At 33.9% G+C, this 17554-nt stretch overlaps 1 protein-coding gene across 2 annotated transcripts in view; it reads left to right on the top strand.

The window, feature by feature from the left end:
* NSRP1 (nuclear speckle splicing regulatory protein 1) overlaps positions 1-17204 on the top strand; it is a 60520-nt gene extending 43316 nt beyond the window's left edge. For both annotated transcript variants that reach the window (XM_036906258.2, XM_036906257.2), the window contains 5 exons: positions 5371-5427; positions 10423-10551; positions 11423-11630; positions 12526-12634; positions 14186-17204. In XM_036906258.2, the coding sequence (XP_036762153.2) occupies positions 5371-5427; positions 10423-10551; positions 11423-11630; positions 12526-12634; positions 14186-15251 (1569 nt within the window). In that variant the 3' untranslated portion in view covers positions 15252-17204. The remainder of the gene's footprint in view (positions 1-5370; positions 5428-10422; positions 10552-11422; positions 11631-12525; positions 12635-14185) is intronic.
* The last annotated feature ends 350 nt before the right edge of the window (positions 17205-17554 follow it).

Here is a 17554-nt window from a genome sequence, read left to right as displayed (position 1 = left end):
TCTCAGCCATGTTATCCTAAGGGTAAACAGCTGATGTGGTCACAACTATTCTGTACCCATACAATCATTCTTTTTACTTTCAGAACAGTATGCAATAAATTACATGAGATAGTCAACACTTTATTATAAAATAGGCTTTGTGTTAGACTATTTTTGCCCAAATATAGGCTAATGTAAGTGTTCTGAGCACATTTAAGGTAAACTAGGCTAAGCTATGATGTTTGGTAGGTTAGGTATATTAATGCATTTTCCATTTATATTTTCATCTTGACGATGGTTTCATTGGAACATAACCACATTGTAAGTAAAGGAAGATCTGTTAATTAGAAGTTGGGTCTTAAAATTTTTATTAGTATTTTAAGGATATCTCTAAAAACTTGGAAAGACTTGACTCTTAAAGTATAAAATCTTACTGGTCCTGCTGTTGTTACTAGTTTTTAATCTCTACAATGGATATAGACTGGAGATTCTTAATGTTTGTTATGTAGAAGTTTGTAAAATATCATGTAATTTGTTAATTTTTATGTATCACTATTAGAAACAACTAAAGGTTTTACTGCTACTTTTCATTTTTAACTTTTTGTGTGTGTTTAAACAAGTTGACATTTTAGTCATCATCTTTAATGGTCATTGTCAGAGTTCCTTTGGAAAATTAAGAATCAAATGAGCTTCAAAAGGTTGCTCCCTGACTTTTTTAGTTACCTCTTTACCCACTGATGCTATTGGAATTCCTGGGATCTAAGTTTCTGAACAGGATCTGCAAAATTATTCCTTCCATTGTGTTACTACCCTGTAAGTTAATAACATTTTATTTTTTTCTCAAAGATCAAACATCCTCCTACTAAACAGCTATCAACGTGGAAACAAAGCTTCTTGAGATGTCTCTAATACTTTACATTGGAGAGACCCTTCCTTGGCTGCTTATTCTATGTGTATAAAAGCCTAAAAGTAATAGCCTTGTGTTTTACCTTTTCCAAGTTCAGTAGTTTCGGTTGAAAGTATTCAGTTTGAAAGTATTGGTAGGTGAGTTATGACAGGCTGGAGGAGGGAAAAGAAAAAATAGTAAAAACAATTTAAAGTCCAGGTTTTGGAGACTTAACTCCTCTACTAATATCTTGAAGATATTACTAAATGATCAAGAAAAATTAATTGATACTAAATAGACTGAGGCATAAAAATACATTGGAAAAAATTTCACAAAATATGTTTATTAGAACACTTTTTTTATTAAGGTATTGATATACATTCTTATGAAGGTTTCACGTGAAAAACAATGTTATTACATTTACCCATATTATCAAGTCTCCACCCATAACCCAGTGCAGTCACTGTCCATCAGTGTAGTAAGATGACAAGGATTCACTATTAGCCTTCTCTGTGCTACACTGTTTTCCCAGTGACCCCTCATACCATGTGTACTAAACATAATACCCCTCAGTCCCCATCTCCCTCCCTCCTGACCCGCTCTCCCACACCCCTCTTCTTTGGTAACCACTAGTCCCTTCTTGGAGTTTGTGAGTCTGCTGCTGTTTTGTTCCTTCAGTTTTGCTTCGTTGTTATACTCCACAAATGAGGGAAATCATTTGGCACTTGTCTGTCTTTCTCCACCTGGCTTATTTCACTGAGCATAATATCCTCCAGCTCCATCCATGTTGTTGCAAATGGATTTGTTTCTTTCTTAAGGCTGAATAGTATTCCATTGTGTATATGTACCACCTCTTCTTTACCCATTCATCTACTGATGGACACTTAGATTGCTTCCGTATCTTGGCTATTGTAAATAATGCTGTGATAAACATAGGGGTGCATATGTCTTTTTGAATCTGAGAAGTCGTATTCTTTGGGTAAATTCCAAGGAGTGGGATTCCCAGGTCAAATGGTATTTCTAGTTTTAGTTTTTTGAGGAACCTCCATATTGCTTTCCACAGTAGTTGAACTAGCTTACATTCCCACCAGCAGTGTAGGAGGGTTCCCCTTTCTCTGCATCCTCATCAGCATTTGTTGCTCTTAGTTTTTTGATGCTGGCCATCTTACCGGTGTGAGGTGATATCTCATTGTGGTTTTAATTTGCATTTCCCTGATGATTAGTGATGTGGAGCATCTTTTCCTGTGTATGTTGGCCATCTGAATTTCTTCTTTGGAGAATTGTCTTGTACATATCCTCCACCCATTTATTAATTGTGTTATTGCTTTTTGGGTATTGAGGCATGTGAGTTCTTTATATATATTTTGGATGTTAGGCCCTTGTTGGATATGTTGTTTACAAATATATTCTCCCATAAGGTAAGATGCCTTATTGTTCTGATGGTGTCCTTTGCTGTACAGAAACTTTTACTTTGATGTAGTCCCATGTGTTTATTTTTGCTTTTGTTTCCCTTGCTTGAGGAGATGTGTTCCGGAGGAAGTTGCTCATGTTTATATTCAGGAGATTTTTGCCTATGTTGTCTTCTAAGAGTTTTATGGTTTCCTGACTTAAAGTCAGGTCTTTGATCCATTTTGAATTTACTTTTGTGTGTGGGGTTAAACAATAATCCAGTTTCATTCTCTTGGACATAGCTGTCCAGTTTTGCCAACACCAGCTGTTGAAGAGGCTGTCATTTCCCCATTGTGTGTCCACGTCTTTTTTATCATATATTAATTGACCATATATGGTTGGGTTTATGTCAGGGCTCTCTTGTCTGTTCCATTGGTCTATTGTTCTGTTCTTGTGCCAGTACCAAATTGTCTTAATTACTGTGGCTTTGTAGTAGAGGTTAAAGCTAGGGAGCATAATCCCCCCAGCTTTATTCTTCCTTCTCAGGATTGCTTTGGCAATTCGGGGTCTTTTGTGGTTCCGTATAAATTTTAGAACCATTTGTTCTAGTTCATTGAAGAATGCTGTTGGTATTTTGATAGGAATTGCATTGAATCTGTAGATTGCTTTAGGCAGGATGGCCATTTTAACAATATTAATTCTTCTATCCATGAGCATAGGATATATTTCCATTTATTGGTATCTATTTTCTCTCATGAGTGTCCTGTAGTTTTCAAAGTGTAAGTCTTTCACTCTTTGTTTAGGTTTATTCCTAGGTATTTTATTCTTTTTGATGCAATTGTGGATGGAATTGTTTTCCTGATTTCTCTTTCTGCTAGTTCATCGTTAGTGTATAGGAATGCAACAGATTTCTGTGTATTAATTTTGTATCCCACAACTTTGCTGAATTCCGATATTAGATCTAGTAGTTTTGGAGTGGATTCTTTAGGGCTCTTTATGTACAATATCATGTCATCTGCAAACAGTGACAGTTTAACTTCTTCCTTGCCAATCTGGATGCCTTTTATTTCTTTGTGTTGTCTGATTGCCGTGGCTAGGACCTCCAGAACTATGTTGAATAAAAGTGGGGACAGTGGGCATCCTTGTCTTGTTCCTGATCTTAAAGGAAAGGCTTTCAGCTTCTCGCTGTTAAGTATAATGTTGGCTGTGGGTTTGTCTTATATGGCCTTTATTATGTTGAGGTACTTGCTCTCTATACCCATTTTGTTGAGAATTTTTATCATGAATGGATGTTGAATTTTATCAAATGCTTTTTCAGCATCTGTGGAGATGATCATGTGGTTTTTGTCTTTTTTGTTGATGTGGTGGATGATATTGATGGGTTTTCTAACGTAGAACACAACATTTTAATTTAAAAAATACACTAATGAAATTGTGTCATACAACATAACAGGGAAATTTGAGTTAAATGAGTAGTATGCATAAGACACAAGTAACCCTTAGCATTGCCCTGACTCATGAGCTACTATTAACTGTTTTTGTTATCTCTTCCTCTGGAGTGAATTTCCTAATACCTAAAATGTCCTTAGTTTTTTGCCTTTGTAGTTCCTTTAGTTTAATAAATATGTGATCTATTACTTGTATGGCCTTTGTGTTTTAACTTATTTATCTTCATGGTCATAGGAAACTAGTATTAGGTTTATTTATTTTGTGGTGTTTGTTGCCGTGGAAAATGAAGCACCAGTTGTTACTGTACCACTGAAAAGAACAAATGTCAGTAGACTAGAACTATAGTCTTAGGGCTGAGGATTGTTTTTAAAGACATAATTGACATACCATAAAATTCACTTTTTTAAAGTATATATTTCAGTATTGGTCAGTAGATTTACTAAACCATATACTTTTTGTTTTTAGTTGTAGTACCTTTATTACATACTTTTTTTTTTTTTTTTAAGTATTGCTAATATACAATCTTATGTTGGTTTCAGATGTACATCACAGTGATTCAACAGTCCTTGGGCCCAGCTTATATTGTGATTTGTAAATTATTGTGTCCCCTTATGCCCCTCCCCCTTGGTAACCACTAGTCTATGAGTTTCTGTGTCTATGAGTCTACTGTTGTTTTGTTACTTCTGTTTTGCTTTGTTTTTATATTCCACAGATAAGTGAAATCATGGTTATTTCTTTCTCTGCCTAGCGAAGCCTTACACTTTTAAGGAAATCTTTTGTCTTAATATTCTAATTATATTTTATTTTCTTAGCTGTAAGTTTATTTCTGCCCATGTGATTACCTCTTTCTGTACTCCTGTTCCTTCTCTTGGTTTTTTTTTTTTTGTATTCACGTCTAATGTAACCTCTTATGAAGGCTTTCTTGATTTCCTCATTTAGTTTCCTTCTCTCTGTCCCCACAGCCCTTCTTATCTCTTTATATATTTCTTCTCACTTTTATGTTGTAATTATCTCTTTAGTTATTTGTCTTCCCTTTCAGACCATTTATCTCTTAAGGAGAGAGACTATTCTTGTTTTCTCACTATCTTCAGAAGCTAAAACAATACCTGATATGGTAGGCTTTTCAGTACATATTTATTGAATGATTATAACCACAGATGGTTTTGGCTGCTCCTAAAAGCCTTAAGCATATACTAATAGCTTGACATATACTATATTCAATGGTGAATATTTAATTAATGTGCTTTTTCTTGCTGGGAATCATACCAGTATAGTGTTGGAAGGAACCAATCCCCCCTTCCCAAAACACTCATGCACGTGTGCACACACATGCACACACACACACACTCTCTCTCTCATGTGCACACAAAGCAAATCAAAATCTGTAGCAGTTGAATGACTTAGTGGTGAAGTTGGGGCTAAAAGCTCATGTTACCTCCTCTTCTCCTATACCACTATTTTCTTTTAATACCTTATAGCCTACTGTGATGATTTACAGTGAAAATTCACTTTGTTTCATAAAGTTTAGGGAAACACCTTGAAAATGTTAATTTAATTCATAGTACTTTCTGTTTTTAACTCTAAGAAAGAAACCAGTTGCCAGCCAGAATATTGGAAAAGAAATTTTAAATTGGTTTAAACAATGACAGCATTTTTTTGTTTCATAGACCTCTGTGAGTGAAAGCCTTCAGAGGGAAGCTGCTAAGAAGCAAGCGATGAAACAGGTAAGATCAAAGAGTGAGTTAAATGCATCTGATGAAGTATTTCAGCTCACACATTTTTAAGTATCAGCTTTCATGTCTAGTTGCTGAGACTAAACAGAGTAGGTGTGTAAAAAGAAATAATTTTATTTTGACCCTTGTTTTCTGAAAAATGTATAAGATGTTTCTTGATTTATATAGATTTCAGCTTTCTTGTATAAATTCAAAAGGAAACAAACTCAGTGAAGAATTAGCTCTTTATTACTCTGATGTACATTAAACCCGTTTCTGCTTTCAGATGACTCAGTAGGGTGACAATGAATTATTAATAATTCCTTCTACTGAGTTTACTTTCTTATAAAAAGTCTCTTTACAACCAAAGTGATTTCACAATTTTATGATTGTTTGAAATTCATCTACCAGGTAGTTTTCAGTAGACTTGTTAGCACCTTATTTTTGTATAGTGCTGTATAGTATTTCCATGCACTTTTTATATACTACATTATATTTTTTAAATTCTCGCAAATCTGCCCATCATCCTGATTAAGAAATTTGAAATTAAGGGGATAGGTTACCCCTCATGATCACATGACTAATTATAGAACTAAGCCTGAAGGTTCACTAATTTTTCTACTACTATACCGGTGTATTTTAGATTTAGTTGCTGTAGAACATTAATGAAATTAACTTACACCAAGGTACCTTTTCAATTTTAATTCTTTCCCCTCCACATTTTCTTTAATTTTTGGCACCTGTATCACCCTTGTCTGACTAGAGTCCTGCATAAGGATACATTTCTTAAGCATTTTCTATGTGCCAGACATTATGGCAACTATAAGAATAGTTCTTACACCCATTTAAGAGATAGATGTTCTTATAATCCCCACTTTACAGTTGAGGAAATGAAGGCAAAAAAGGATTACATGAGGAGTATAACAACAAAGCAAAAACTGAAGGAACAAAACAGCAGCAGACTTACAGAACCCAAGAATGGACTAACAGTTACCAAAGGGAAAGGGACTGGGGAGGGTGGGTGGGAAGGGAGAGAGAAGGGGATTAAGGGGCATTATGATTAGCACACATAATGTAGGGGGTGGTATGGGGAAGGCAGTATAGCACAGAGAAAACAAGTAGTGACTCTGTAGCATCTTACTATGCTGATGGACAGTGACTATAATGGGGTATGTGGTAGAGACTTGATGATAATGGGGGGAATATAGTAACCACAGTGTTGCTCATGTGATTATATATTAATGATACCATAATTAAAACAAAACAAAACAAAAAAGGATTACATGAGGTCTCATTGTTAGTAAATGGTCAAGTTGTGTTCAAATCCAGGCAGTGAAATCGCACAACCCAGCCTTTTAACCATGTGTTTTACTACTCCCCCGGGGAATGTGCACAGAATTATATATTTAGTTATGTTAAGATATTATCTTAATTTCATAGTAGAATTTAACAAGTAACTCAGCAACCTCAAAATAATTTAATATATACATAAAACCAAACCATGATTCTTATTATAAATGCTTGAGTGCTTTGAATTAGAATTTTAGAGCAATCTATCAAGTTCAACTTCTTCACTATATAGATGGGAGAATTAGTTCCAGAGAGTCTGATGAATTCTCCAAAGTCATGTAGATGACTCATCTCTAGTGTTCTTTTGGCATTTTTATGCTGCCTTTTCTTACTTAAAGCATAAATCCCAAATCTAATTTTATTCTTAACTATGGCTGTTCAAAGCCACTTCTCTGTGGCTTTTACATAGTTTGCTTGGAGATTGGGGGTACGGCTACAGCTCTTACATCTCTCACCTGCCTGTTGTTGCTTTGATCTCACACCTATGTTGCTGCCTATTTTCACGTTATTCCCCATTGGATGATTCAGCTCTGCTGCTTTAATCCCAAACTAACTTTTATCACGAAGAATACTGACTTGATTATATTACTAAAATGAAAATCTGGGAGAAAATACTCTTAGAAATGTACTTTATCTGATCGTCAGACTACTTTTTTTCTTTTATCTGGATCCCAAGTCCATAAAACTAAATGATGCCAATATAATTTCATTCCCTGTTTCATTGAAAAGCTTTATGTCATCGTTAAATATAAAATTTGTGGTAGGTTCTTGGTAGGTAGCTGTTGTCAAGATAAGGAAGTTCCTTTCAGATCTTGGTTTGATATTTTGGTTTATTTTTGTTTTTAAAAATCATGGATGAACTATATAAAAAGGGTAATAATACTTCGTGGCTGTTGGATTCATGCCAGTAAAGTAAGATCAGTTTAACTTAGAAAATCAGTCATTATTGGAGCTAGAGGGTATTAAGCTCAGTGAAACAAGCCAGGCAGAGAAATAGATACCAAATTATTTCACTCATTTTTGGAGTATAAAAGCAAAGCAAAACAGAAGAACAAAATAGCAGGAGACTCATAGACACCAAGAAGGGACTAGTGGTTACCAAAGAGGAGGGGTTAAGGAGAGTTGGGAGGTAGGGAGAAGGGGACTAAGGGGCACAATAATTCACAATCACAATATAGGTTGGTCATGGGGACAGTAGTACAGCACAGAGAATAATATAGTTAATGATTCTGTAACATCTTAGTACATTGACGGACAGTGACTGCACTGGAGGGGGTGAGGGCTTGATAATATGGGTGAATGTTGAACCACTGTCTTGTGTATTTGAAACCATCATAAGATTGTATAGCAATGATACTTAAATTAAAAAAAAGAGAGAAAAAAAATCATTATGACTTCACATAAATGGTATAAACCCAATACAGTCACAGTATTTTTTATATGCCATTGCCTTTGATTTACTAAAATTTCATTAAGGATTTTTGCAAAAGTGTTGAAAAGTTTTGCATCGTAAGTGAGATTGGCCTATAATTTTCCTTTTCTTTCACTGTAATTATCCACTTTTAAAAAATATATGAATGTCTGAAAAACCCAAGGTTTTGGTGGGTCTTATAAAATGAGCTTATGATATATATACACTTTGTAAGTTTGTTTCTACTTCATTAATTTCTGTCCTCACAAATTAGTGTTTTCTTCATTCTATGAGTTTATTTTGTTATTTTTCCTTTTGAGATGATTGCTTTACAGTTTCTCAACCCTCTTTTCTAATACATGTATTAAAATCTATATGTTAATACAGCTATACATTAAATACAGATATATCTAAGGTATGTATTTAAACACTGGGATAGCTGCATCTCACAAATTTTGATAAGTAGTATTTTTGTTACTCAGTTGAGAATATTTGCTGTTTCCATTACAATTTCTTCTTTGACCCATGGGTTATTTAGAACTTAATTTCTAAACATATAGGGGCTTGGGTTACCTTTTTGTTGCTGATTTCTAACATTTCTTTGTTTTCCTAGATCATGCATTGTATTGTTTCATATCTTTAAAATATGTTGATGAACATAGTCCAATAAAGAGTTTCTGTAAATATTTCTTCTGTGCTTGAAAAACGTTCTATATGTTTCCATTGGGCCAGTTAATCTATTTTTTTTGTCTGTTCTACTTATTACTGAGAGGCGTATGTTAAAAAGCCTTACTCTTGTTGTGAACTTCTATTTTTCCTTCTATGTTTTATTTAGTTTTTGTTTTATATATTCTGAGACCTAAGTTAATAATAACTTGTATCTACACAAATGCTCCTCTCGTGCTCTCCCAAAATACACAATGGCATGTTACTAATTTAAAACAACCTTAGTGCTCCCCTTCCTTAGCTTTTGTTGTGTTGGTGGTTATTATTTCTTAGATTCTGTGTTTCCTTCTTTGTGTTCTCCAAGCTGGTTTTGGGGAGGGAGAAGCAGTGCTAATACACCATGTAGGCAGAAAAATTACTGTTTTTCTGAGGTTAAAGTAAGTGTTGAAAAGGAAAAAAGTTTTTATTTTTAATATTTAAACAATATTCCAGAAAATAAAGTTTTTAAGTTACCATGTGTATCATTCCAGTTCTAACTGTTAGTATGTAAAAACTTGGAAATATCAGGGTGGTTCTTTGAATACTTATGATATCAACCTGTTACTTCAAAGGATCCCTTTTGTGTTCCACATTGTGGTAGGCAACTTAGCAGTTAAATAAAAAGTTAAAATGTGTAGTCTCATTACTGCAGGAACTTAAAACCAGGCAAGAGACCAAGATTTGTGAAACAATTAGAAAGCAGTAACATTAAGCATATTATTAAGAGTTAAACATTGCAGTACAGAATGTACCATCAGGATTCAAAAGAAAGATTTTGTTGGGGATAAAAGTCCTCAGAGATAGCCTCATTTAAAGAGGTAGGGGTAGATCTGGCCCTGAAGCTCTAGGTAAGATTTTGATGTCCTGAAAGCAAGAGGAAAAACATTTAAGATCAAGGGAACATGATGAACAAAGGCAAAAGACTTTATACATTTGATATTGCAAAAATGTTAATTACAATATGCCCCCTATTTTCATGTTGGTACATTTAAATATATATATTTTCTACCATTTGAAAACTGAACATTTTATTTGGTAACTCAACTAAAAATGATGTGAAAATTTAATATGTACTACAATTGAAGCCTCTCAAAACCTAGTGTGTAGATGTTTCTAAGTCATACTTTGGAAGTTTTGACCTTTTGATCTGGATAATTCCTTTTACATACAAAATAGATAATAGTTAACATTTATTGAACACTTATTGTCTGTCAGGTTCTAAATGTTTTAAGTTTATTAAGTTATTACCATAACAACTTGGAAGGTAGATACAATTATTATCCTCAGTATTTTAGACAAGGAAAACTGAAGCACAGAAAGATTAAGCCAAGTTGCCCAAAGTAACCAGTGAAGTATAAAGCCAGGATTCAAACCCAGGCAGCCTGACTCCAGAATTGATCATATTTTCAGTCTCAAATGTGATTGATACAATTTTTGATATATTTCTGATTCATAATCCTCTCATTAAAAAATTTTATTTAGACTTTTTATGTTATCTATTAGCTGGATTATATATTTTAAACATACTTAACTTTTTTTAGACGAAACTGGAAATCCAGAAGGCCCTTGCAGAAGACTCTACTGTATATGAATATGACAGTATTTATGATGAAATGCAGAAAAAAAAGGAGGAAAGTAATCCCAAGTTGCTTTTGGGAAAAGACCGAAAGGTTTGTAGCTGAAAATACAGTCTTTCTTGGCCTTGACCTGTATTGTATTTTAATCTTATTTCAGCATAAGCATGATCTGAGAAAATTTTTTAGGCATTTGATGTGTAAAGGGTCCCTAGTTCCAGATATTATAGATTTAACCTAATTAGAACCCAGGAAGCTCTACATTTAGTATCCTAACAAGAACAAGTGCATTACCTAACAATTTTATAAATTTTGTTTTTTGCTTTAAAAACTTTGCATATAATTTTTTGAAAATTTTTCATAGTCTTTGTACTGCTCCTGTTCATATTTATTTGTGTTTGTCAACCAGTTATTTTTGTTTCTTTATTGCTTTCTGGCTGGTAACTGAATCATCTGTACATACCATGATCATAATTTTAGTTTGGAAAAGAAAATAAGTGGGAAAGGTTTAAAATAAGTTCAGATTTTCTAAAATTCATTCTTTCACAAGCACAGTGATTTTTAAGGATTATTTATCTTGCAGTAGCCACAAGTAGAGTGATGGTGTAAAGTTATATTAAAGCTTTTTTAAACAATCATATTTCAACCTGTGAAAACTAGCAGAAATCTTTCTAATTCATGTATCTGTTGAAGAAGTACTAAGACTGTAATAAGGGTTTGAAAAACTGGATAAATTACTAATTGGCATTTTTTAAAAAATAAAGTTAACTCTGAATAATTTGTCTTTACACATACATTTTTATTGAAAAGAATTTTAGTTTCAATCTTGCTAGTAAATTTATATGAAATTTTGAGAGGATAGTCCTATTTGGACTAGCCATTTAAATCTTAATGAATTCACGATAAAAAGTAAAATACTAATTTTTATGTTTGACTCTTTCCTAAATAATCTTATTTTTTCCCCTAGCCCAAGTATATTCACAATTTACTAAAAGCAGTTGAGATCAGAAAAAAGGAACAGGAGAAAAGAATGGAAAAGAAAATACAGAGAGAACGAGAAATGGAAAAGGGAGAATTTGATGATAAAGAGGCATTTGTGACATCTGCTTATAAGAAAAAACTGCAAGAGAGAGCTGAAGAGGAAGAAAGAGAGAAGAGGGCTGCTGCACTTGAAGGTAAATGGAAAGGGAGAAGGGTAGAAGGAAACAGGCGGCAGAATTATATCTTGTGTTAGCTGTTTGTTCTGTCCCTGGACCTGATAATGTCATAATTTATGTATAAAATCAAAGCGCAAGATATATTATGTTGTATTTTAAAACAGATTTCAACTAAAAACTCAGTTGCAGTACTTCTGCTGGACTTTTTGTTACTTAAAATTATGGTCATTACAAGTCATTGCCCTAGCAAATGATTCTAAATGTAAAACCCTTTATTTTAAGGCATAACACCATTCATAACATTTGTCAGAAACAATATAAAGTGAAATATAAATCCTAGTTGTATTTCCCAGGGTAAGAAAACTAGAGTAATATCACTCAAGGAGCATCATTTGAGCATTTAAAAGAAGAGTAACAATTCATGAAAGAACAAAGCTGTACAGGGGCCAAAGAAAATTCTTAGTGCTTTATATCAGTGCTTTCTACTCATGGTCATTTCTGAAAATCTAAATAAAATATGTACTTATAAATAGCTTAATTGACATGTACTCATCAACTTTTAAGTCTAAGCATGTACTGTGTGTTGATTTAGAGCACCAGTTGGCAAACTTTGTGTAAAGGACCAAGTAAGTAAATGCTTTAGGCTTTGTATACCATATAATCTTTGTTGCAGCTGCTGAACTCTGCCTTTACAAAAGCAGCCTTAGATAATACATAAATGAACAGAGTTCTGTTCCAACAAAAATTTATTTACAAAATTGGGCAGCAAGCCATATTTGGCCTTCAGGCTGTAGTTTGGCAACTCTGGATCTGGAGAGTTTACACAGTATATATGTTACTCTATACCTGTAAAACTGAATTGCATTGTGCCTCAGTGAATATATTATTCTCACTTTTGCTTTTCCTTTCTTAGCACGTTTGGATGTAACCAAGCAGAAAGATCTCAGTGGATTTTATAGGCACCTATTAAATCAAGCAGTTGGTGAAGAGGAGGTACCTACATGCAGCTTTCGTGAAGCCAGGTGAGATGTGGCATAGGGAATATTCAGAAGAAAGATATTGTTCCTGATGTGTGGTGGGGGAGATCATGTTAACCCTCTGAAAGGATTGTAGCATTGCATATTGTGTTGTCTGCCAAACCTATTTGAATGAATGACTAGGGATTTACAATTTCTTAATTTAAAAGTGTGCAAATTTAATTTAATGTCATTTTTATTCCATAATAATCTTGCATGCATGTTCAGATAGTATATAAAAGGCAAAGTGATTTATTTTCATAAATAGGACCAAGCCTCCAAAAATGTTAAGAATTACATATCAAAGGATAGAAATGCTCTATACATTGAGTATCCACTAGTCACATGTGTCTATTTAAATTTGATTTAAATAAAATCTAAACTTTTGGTCATAATAGCTACATTTCAAGTATAGAAGTACTACATTTGGCTAGTGGCTATCATATTAGTACAGATATGGACATTATCTTTTCTGTAGCTACTTCTATTAGTACTGGTCTAATGAATAGCGATTAGAGGGATTTTGAAAAAATATATATATTGTAGGAGTGATGAAATGATTATGCCATAAGTATGTAGCAGAAGGTGAAAGGGAGAATTTCTCTGAACTTCTAAGTAAACATTTTGAACAGAAAATTCACATTAGAGGATCTGAGTCTGTGTTGCTGGGGGAAGAAAAGAGGGAAGAGAATGAAATTAAGGATGAAGAGAGTATTTGTACTTCTACCCTTACCTCACTCTCAACTGCTATTTTGATTTAAAAATTAATGAGAATTGTGAGTCTGTAATTTGAAGATTGAGAATTTGAATGGGAAATAGAGTTTTGCTTAGGGTTTCATTATGAGGACTGTCCTAAAAATCCGTAATATCATTTAATACTTGTACTTCTTAGAGTCTAATAATAGAATTCTTGTTAGTGAGTCCTTTAGCCAAGACAGTCTGTCAGCAGTTCCTAGAGAACCACCATTGTTGTTCTATTAGTGTGATTATTAAGTGCTTAGTAATGAATGAACATGTAAATAATATAAATTAATTAACTACACTTAGCAGATGGGAAAATGTAGGTGATGTAAATAATTTTAGTGCCATTTATTGTAGTAGCTGGTTGGATTCACATAATTCATTTTTTTGTGATAGGTGCCAAGGGTATATTGGGATGCTCATGCCTCTTTATCATGAGGGATTATTTAGTGATATTTAAAATAAGAGTTTGCCACCATTTTGGTATGAAGAAAATATCTTCATCTATTTCTAGGACTAATCTTAAATTTTTAAAAAATGAAGACCTTGCACAGACCCCTTATCTGAAGGCTCAGCCCAATGCAGAGGGCTGATTTTCTCAATTTCATTTTCCACCAATACTGAAAATAATATGAGTGGTTAGAAAACACTAGTTTGCAGATGTTATAAGGTAAATAAGCATTAGTACCTTTTCAAATTTGGGTAATCCATATATGTAATTGTAATTGTATTGATTTAAATATTTAGAAAAATTATATGAACCTCATTTGCTTACTATAGTTGATAATGTGGTATTTTGTGTGATTTTTTTTAAAGGTCTGGGATAAAGGAAGAGAAATCAAGGGGTTATTCTGATGAAGTAAGTTCAGAGAACAGAATATCACATGAGAAATGCATTCTCCAAACCGTTGTGAAAGTAGAGGAAAACCCAGATGCAGACAGTGACTTTGATGCTAAGAGCAGTGAGGATGATGAAATGGAAGAAAACAGTAAAGCGAATTGCAGACGGGAGAAGGGCACAGAGAACTCCCAGAATTACTCCAAGTATCATAGAACCCAAACCCACTCTCGGTCATCTAGTGAAGAAACAGAACATGGTACCAAGTGCCACACAAAAAATACTAAGACAAGAGGACATGAGAAGAGGGAAGATGAGCACCAAGAGAGACAGTCCAGGGACCAGGAGAACTATTACACTGACCGTGATCACCGGAAAGAAAAGAAGGACTCCCATACGCACAGAGAGACCAGTCACAGGGATTCCTACTGGAAGAGGCATGAACAAGAAGGTAAACTGAGGGGAAGAGACCAAAGAGAAAGAAATGACCAAGAATGGAAAAGGGAGAAAGACAGGGAGAAATATCCCCAACGAGAACAAGAAAGAGAGAGACCACGAAATGATGATGACCGACACAGGGAAAAAGGAGGAGAGAAGGAAGAGAGAAGCAAAGAAAAGGAAGAGCATATGAAAGCAAGGAAAGAAAGATACAAAAACAGTGATAAATACAGAAATAGCGAAAAACAAGAAATAAGTGTTCAATCTCCAGAAAGAAATCGAGATAGAAAGGAAAGCAGCCCAAAATCTAGAGCAAAGGATAGGCTTCTTGATCAGGAAGGATCCAGTAAAATGAGAAACAAGGAAAAGGACAAAGAAGGAAACCCAGAGAAACCATCTAGTTCTGAAACAGCACTGGAAACAAAACACAGAATCACAGAGGATTGCCAAGAGACAGGCAAAGAACAAGAGAGACCACACGAGGCAGTGAACAAGTTTGCAAAGCGGAACAGCAAAGAAACTGTAATGTCAGCTAGAGACAGGTACTTGGCCAGGCAAATGGCACGGGTTAATGCAAAGACATATATTGAGAAAGAAGATGATTGATGACTGACCCAATAGAAAGACCTCTGGAAGAACAGGAAATTATAACTCCTGAAGTATGCTATTTGAACACAGAAAGCAGTCTTGGTTGGGAGGGCATTTTTTAGTATTTTCAAAATTCATTTTTGATTTAAGTCAGAAGTCATTTATCTTGAATATTTGACTGAATTGGTATATAATATTTATCAGTACCACATTCTTGGTTGTCTTCAGGCAACCTAAGGATTGTGTTAAATCCCTGTAGGTACTTAATGAGGAAAATTGGCTCCACTACAACTATTAAAAAATAAACAACTCTCCTAATGGTGGTTTTGTTATAGGAGCTGTTAATTTTATAAATACGGTATTTCAGATGAAAATCTGTGGATATAAACAAAGTATAGAATATTATGATTTATGTTCTGAAATTTGATTAAAGTATAAAATATGGATCCCATATCTAAGTAACTTTAGCTCACAGCATCCTTGGCTTAAATGAAAATAAAAAGAGTGACATATTTGTACATTTAATTCATGCTGTATTTTATTTTAAGGGAAGTGTCACTCATTTCTGCCACAATTCCTCTTTTATTTTATTTTTTAACTAAAAATAAGTGAAACCCTAGCAAGTTAATAAATTGGTTTTGCATATCAACCTGTTTTAGCTATGAAATCAGCTGAAGATCCAGGTGGCCTATTTATGAACATGTTTTATATGCTCAAAAAAAATACAGCTTACTGTATCAAAATGAAACTAGAATTTCTATAGCCTTGAAACCTGTTTGAAATTATCTACTGTAAATTATTTGTGGGGAAAAGATGAATGGCATGATGAAAATAGTTCTCTAACAGGTCTATGAAGAAAGTCCTATTCATGTCATTCATACTTAACTTCATCATGAAGTATTACCACATTGTCTTCTACTGGTTCTTTATATTTTCTGGGTAGGAGTTGTTTGTTTCTACAGGTAACTTCTCCCGGTCTATGGCTAGCCTTTTTGCTCTATTAATGGAATATTTTAGTGAAAAGAAACCTTTAATTTTGCTAAACTTCAACTTAATACAAATGTTAAATAAAATTTGAAATTCAATTTTTCAGCCAGTCACGTATTTGAAGTGCTCAATAGGTACATGTGTTTATGGCCACCATACAGGAAAGTACAATAGAACATTTCTATCATTCCAGCAAGTTCTGGACAAGACTTTTCTAGAAGTATTCTTGTCTACTTTTAACACACAGATCTGTGCACCTGAAATGAAATTTTTTCTAGTGTAAAATTACAGGGATTAAGATTTATTTTTATCCATATGGACATCAAACTCAACAGTGAATGAAAATTTGTTCAAGTTAAAAACTCAGTGAATACCATTATACATCCACCAGGAATGGCAAAAATTTTTAGAGCCTTAGAATACTATGTTGGTGAGGATGTGGAACAATAGTAAGTCATAAGATACTAGTGGCAAGTGAATTGGTACACCTTTTTTGAAAACGGTTTGGCTTTACCTAGTAACATTGATGCCTCACTTTTTCGGTAACTCATGTTCTTTGACAAATGCACATAAAAGTGTTTTTCATGAAACTGGAAACAACCTAAATGTCCGTCAGTAGTAAATGAATCTGGTGTGTGTATATACACAATACAGTGAAGTGAACACACTAAAGCTACACACACCTGGGAGGAATTACAGTGTTGTAAGAAATAATAAAGTTTATATTAAGAAGACATAGTTGTACTGTATAGAGAGAATGTGGTTAAGTAGTAAAAGAAAAGCAAGGAAATGATAATTACAAAAGTCAGTATAGCATTTATGATACAGGAGAGATACAAGGCTTCTAGATAAAATACTTTTCTGGACCTGGATGGCAGTTACTTGGCTGTTTGCTGTATTCTTCTTTGAATTGTATGTGTTATATATTATTCTGTATAATCTCAAAAATAAATTTCTAGCAAAATTTTTATAGATGAATCGGAACTGTTGGCTGTTCTGGTTAATCTTAGTCATTTCTACAGGAAGATCTGTGTAGATGTTGATTAGTTGAATGGCTGACACACGGGCGGCAGCAGTTCTTTGATAATGTGTTATTTCGCCTAGTATGAATAACCGGTTAAATTTTTTGCTAGATGCAGGATTTGATTAAAGATGGCAGTGTGAGAGGAGAGAAAGAAGCTTCCTCCTAAAACTGCATATAATACAAAAATATAATTAATACAACTAATCCTGAAAAAGCAACAGGAAAGAGGGCTGCGCCAGACTGCATACACCTGGAGAAAAGAATAAACCTCATGGAACAGAGTAACATACCAAACCTGTGGTGCGGTGAA

Source organism: Manis pentadactyla, chromosome 4 (genome assembly GCF_030020395.1).
Source record: "Manis pentadactyla isolate mManPen7 chromosome 4, mManPen7.hap1, whole genome shotgun sequence".
NCBI classification, from domain to species: Eukaryota; Metazoa; Chordata; class Mammalia; order Pholidota; family Manidae; genus Manis; species Manis pentadactyla.
Note: the sequence above shows the minus strand (reverse complement) of the source record. Positions and strands in the feature narration are given on the sequence as shown.